The 5,242-nt window shown below is 28.0% G+C and overlaps 1 protein-coding gene across 1 annotated transcript in view; it reads right to left on the minus strand.

Moving 5' to 3' along the window:
* Positions 1–271: 271 nt before the first annotated feature.
* The window catches only part of LOC117170812 (acidic mammalian chitinase-like), a 5,197-nt gene continuing 226 nt past the window's right edge, over positions 272–5,242 (minus strand). Inside the window, exons 2-5 of the mRNA XM_033357854.1 lie at positions 2,741–2,987; positions 2,196–2,592; positions 505–782; positions 272–425 (exon numbers count right to left, since the gene is read on the minus strand). Coding sequence (XP_033213745.1) covers positions 272–425; positions 505–782; positions 2,196–2,592; positions 2,741–2,987 — 1,076 coding nt within the window. The remainder of the gene's footprint in view (positions 426–504; positions 783–2,195; positions 2,593–2,740; positions 2,988–5,242) is intronic.

Here is a 5,242-nt window from a genome sequence, read left to right on the forward strand (position 1 = left end):
TTTATTTTCCATTGCAGACTGCTTGATTTCAGACAACTCAGTCTTAGGTCTAAACGAAATTACATGATTTTACGTTTCTACAACTTAATAATAACTGATAGTTATTGTTATTAATGAATTTTATTTTATAAAACTAATCTCATCTCAGTACGTCTCTGCGTTTATTTAATTCACGAGGTACTAGGCAATATTATAAAATACATACACACATTGATTTATAGTGGTGCATAAATTCTTTATTTTTATGATTGGGATATATGTATACAAGAATTTAACATTTGTCTCTGAGAACTCGGCTCATAGTCTTCAGAAGTGTAAACTTCTCTCCTCCACAGTGTCCGCTGAAATCATCTTCTTCTATACTATCTGCAAATACCCCACCAAGCTGCATGCGTTTAGCATATTCAGCCTTCAACTTGATGGACCTAAAAATAAATATTTAAATTATATATCCTTATCTTTATTGAAACAGAAATTTAAACGAAATTGTATGTGAAGACTTACGCAACATTTTCGTAGGCAATCATTTCCTTCCTTTTGGAAATGTATGGAACTTGCTGTTCTTTGTCCCACAAAGTCGTCCACACACGATTCTTTTCCCATGGACAAGTATAGTAATAGCTTGTGGGCGGTATAGAATATTTTGGATCTACCACAACTGGTGCGTCCCTACCCACTATTTTTGGATTAACTAAAGTATAGTCAATTCCGCTAAAAGTAGTTCCCAGTATTAACTTGTTTGGTGGTGCACCTTTCGTGATCCAGTATTTCACAATGTAATCCTGAAAACAAAATTTATTATAAAAAATCATTACATGAATTTAGAATTTATCTAGAAACTGGGTCACAAGCTATCTTAGTTTTTATAAATAATTATCGTTTTCCCTTAATAATAAATGTTAAAACTGGTGGTAGTTTCCTTTTTATAAATGTTAATACTTATTTCATATCTTTTTAGGTGCAGTTGTATTAATTATAACGATTGAAAGGTGCAATCATATAAGATTCTGAGATTTTGAGCCATAAGAATTTTCTTATTATGGACAGGGAAAAGAGGCTCACATTATTCTATTAGAAGCTCGGACTCTGATCGGAAATTATGTTCTTTTTGCCTCATTTTTGACTTTTCGTAACTAATAAAATATCGCAAGTTAATTTTATAATAGAAATCGTTTACGAAATCAGTTGTTCATTCCAAGATATGAAAAAGCACATCATTTTTTATGAAAATAGCGTATCTTAATTATTTAAAATTGTTTTCGATATAAGATTTCTTTGGGCTAACAGTTTTTCTTGATTTTCTTAGTTCGATTAAAATTGGACTTATGTATCTTTTTAGTTTTTCTGCAGCATTTTTAGGTATAGGAAAATAATTGTAGGAAAAGAGGCGTTCTTCTTAAAATTTTCCCCATTTTCTTAAAAAAAATTGAAGAAAAAGAATCCAAATGTCAAATAAAATACGAATATCACAAAAACCTACGCTTTAAAAAAAAAATATCGCTTTGAGATAGAGTTTTTTAGGTTTTTTTCCAATGTGCAGGTTATTTTTTAACGCATGAATAATAAAAAAAGAATTCAAATAATTAAACGGCGTGATATTCGTCTTCTTTTATTTTCAACACAGAATGATATATCTAAGTACTTAACTATTCTGACACATTTAGCTGAATATTTGAAATCAATTTAAAATATATAACGATTTCAGATTATCTACCTGAACATTTACATATCTAAAAATATTATCTTATTTTTTTAAAGAACAATATAAAAAATATTATTTATGATAAAGGCTTCTAAGCAATTTTAGATGTAAGTAATTCAAATCTATGTTTTTTATAATAATTGCAAACTCTAAGGTTCAATGAAGAAAATATTCAAATTGTTTTTTCGAAATCATTTAAAATGCAACTATTTGGCGATCGAATATGTAAAATTTAAAGAATTCAATTTTTTTAAATACATATAATCTGATTTAATCTGAATAAACAGAAGGATTTTAAGTCGCAGATATTCGCGGCGAACGATATCAATTTTATGAATTAAATGAGAAAATAAACAAATCTTTATTTGTAACAATTAAAAATTTTTTGAAAATTTTTAATGCTTTGAAAATGACTAATTATAATGCTCCTGTTTTCTCTTACTGCTTACTGTGCCCTAGGCTAATTTAAAAAAATTTGAATAAAAGTACTCACAACATTCAATTTCCGTTCTTCCGCATTTTCTTTTGATGAATGATATAGTGGAGCAATATGACCAGCTTTCGGTCTTTTCGCAGTAACATCAGGATTTCCATGGAAATCAAATGCTTTCAAGATTATGAAGCTGACATACTTTGATATTTCTTTAATATCATATTTGTTGGCAGTCGATTCGTAACCATCAACCGATAAAGCTAAAATTAAACCGTGTTTGTCGAAATTTTCTTTGAGCGCCTTCAATAGTAAAACGAAATTCTGCTTATCGGAAGCAACTGCATTATTTTCAGCTAGATATTGCGATTTAAGTTCGATACCATTCAATTTATATTTTTGCAGAAAGGCTACAATATTATCAACAAGTTTTCCTCGCATCTTGGGATCAAACAATATTCTATAAGACGACAAAAATCAATATGTTTAGTTTTTATTATTCTACAGGCAACTTTTTATCAATTTTAATAACATAGAATCCTATTTTCAATCTTGGATGAAAATTTGAAACTTACTTATTTTTAATTTTTTTACCATTATCATCCCACCCGTATTCCACTATGGTGGTTAACGTTTTGAAGCGTTTGTTTCTTTTACTAAGTTTACTAATCCTTTCATATCCACCACCCTCTCCTTCATCTGTATATGCATCATCCAATTCTATAGAAGCGTTTTTTTTAAGTGAAACCGAACTGTAAAATAAGTGAGTGCAAATATGCACATCAATCATCTCTATGTTTAGTGTTGGATCTACTTGCTCATTTTCGTTGTTAATATAGTAACAACCAACAATTTCTGTAAATTAAACATAAAAAAAACTATTTAAAAAATTCAAAGATTCTCTTTTTTAGATATTTTTATCATAAGATGCCATTCAAGAAATACGTTGCAATCATTTACTTTCGCGAGGAGGGGTAACATATTTTTTCTTGTGAAAAGAAAAATGTGTGTTTTTATTTATAATTAAAGCATCCAAATTCAGACTTCGCACTTGATGCCCCTCTTTAAAAAGTTCCTCATTTTGGCTACTTTCTCATAACTTTATATAAATGTAATAATTGGTCCCAAACTGATACTTTCTATTTGAAAATTCAATAATTGAATTTTTCCTCAATAATTCATCCTTGTTTGGTAGCCTATTTAGATACTTATTAGAAGGTTAAATTACTTTCTTTAACGTTAATTTCATTGCCCAAATATTTAACTATCTTGTTAAAAACTTGTTTCTGTTGCTAGAACAAAAAATTTTTTAACTTAGAATTGAACAATTTCATCATCTGTTGAATATTAATAGTTTTTAGTTAAAAATTGAAAACTTTGTTAAAAAATGTAGGTGTTTTGCTTAAAGTTCATATTTCTTAAAGGGAGTTATTATTATTGAATGTAAATTAAACCTAGTGGTTGAAAGTCAAACAAAGTTAGATAAAAATTCACATTATTAGTAGAAAATCAATGTCTCTGATTGAAAATCTAACTTTGTCATCAAAAATTGTTTTTTGTTGTTATTGAAAGTCAACTTTTTCAACTAAAAATTTCAATATGTCATCGTTAGTTAAAAATTGCTCGTTTTTAGTTTAAAATTCAACTATTTGGAAGCAAATTTAGATGATTAGTTTATAAGTTCGTACTTTTTGTTAAAAAAATAATATTTCTGATCGGTAATTTAAATTTGTTATTAAAATTTAAGTTAATTAGTGGAAGGTCCACGTCTGCTGGAAAATGTTACTATTTTGTTGAAATTTTTCTTTTTTGGTGAATTTTTTTTTTATCTGTATATTTAACAGTTCCATTTTTAGTTAAAATTTCGTACTTTTTATTAAAGAATGGTCCTTTTCGGTAGAAAGTTAATTTATTTGGTCGAAATTTTTGGTGATTTTTTTATTTTATTTTATTTATTTTTTTAAATGAATCTCTTTGACTGCCAATATGAAATTTTGGTTGAAGTTCAAACTACTTTCTCAAAAATTCATTTTATTAGTTGAAGATCTATGTATTTCGTTGTTAAGGTAACGCTTTTGTGAAAAATATGTATTATTTTGTTCGAAATTACTTTTTTTAAATGCAAACTAAACTACTCCATTATTATAAAAAAGAGATATTTTGGGTTCAAATCCTCTATAAAACTTCTCCAGGGCTAACCTGAAATTCAAGTATCAGGTTATGTTATTCTTATGTATACTCTCTACGATGCTTGCGATTGGCCAGAGCACCCCTCCGTGGAGACTGGTCAAACTTGATCCCGTATTTAAATAAAAGATTTCATTGGCCATTCAAGTGCGAACAGTCTCCACGGTGGAGCGCTCTGGCTCATCTCAGGCATCGTAGAGAGTATACAAAAGAACAACATAACCTGATACTTTAGTTGCAGGTTAGCCCTCAATAAGTGAGCAGTAATTCGTAAAAAAATCGTAAAATGAAGCAAAAATTCGTAATTGTATGCACGATTGGAACCCGAAATATCTTTTTCTCATTTTAATAAATCATCGTGAAGAGATTAAATCTATTATTCCATTATTCGTTACAAATCGTTTTTAGTTTAATTTTTAACTAATTGGTTGAAAATATATATAATTTGTTGTAGGTTCGTATTTTCTGGTTAAAAATTATTCTTCTTGATTGAAAATCCTCTTTATTGTGGCGAATTAAACTAATTTGTTAAAAATATATTTCATTAGTTGATTATCCCTCTTATTGCTTAAACATTTAACCATTTTGTTCAAAACCATAATTTTTTTTTAAATTCATGTTGTAAACTTAAAATTTAACTATACTTTTTCCGTAAAAAATTATTTTTCTTGATTGAAAATCCAACTACTAGGTCAAAAATGTATTCTTTTACGTCACGATTTATCTCTTTTGTGTGAAATCTTTGCTTTAAAATTCAACAATTTAATTAAAACTAAATGTTTTGTTGAAAATTCAGCCATTGTGGTTTAAGATTTTTTTTAATATATGAAAGTTTTATGCGATGTTCTGTGGTGAAACAATCGAAAGAGTGGAAAATTGTTGAAAAATAGCATGACGTACTTAATGAAAGACCCTTAACATTA

This window comes from Belonocnema kinseyi, chromosome 4, assembly GCF_010883055.1.
Source record: "Belonocnema kinseyi isolate 2016_QV_RU_SX_M_011 chromosome 4, B_treatae_v1, whole genome shotgun sequence".
NCBI lineage: Eukaryota > Metazoa > Arthropoda > Insecta > Hymenoptera > Cynipidae > Belonocnema > Belonocnema kinseyi.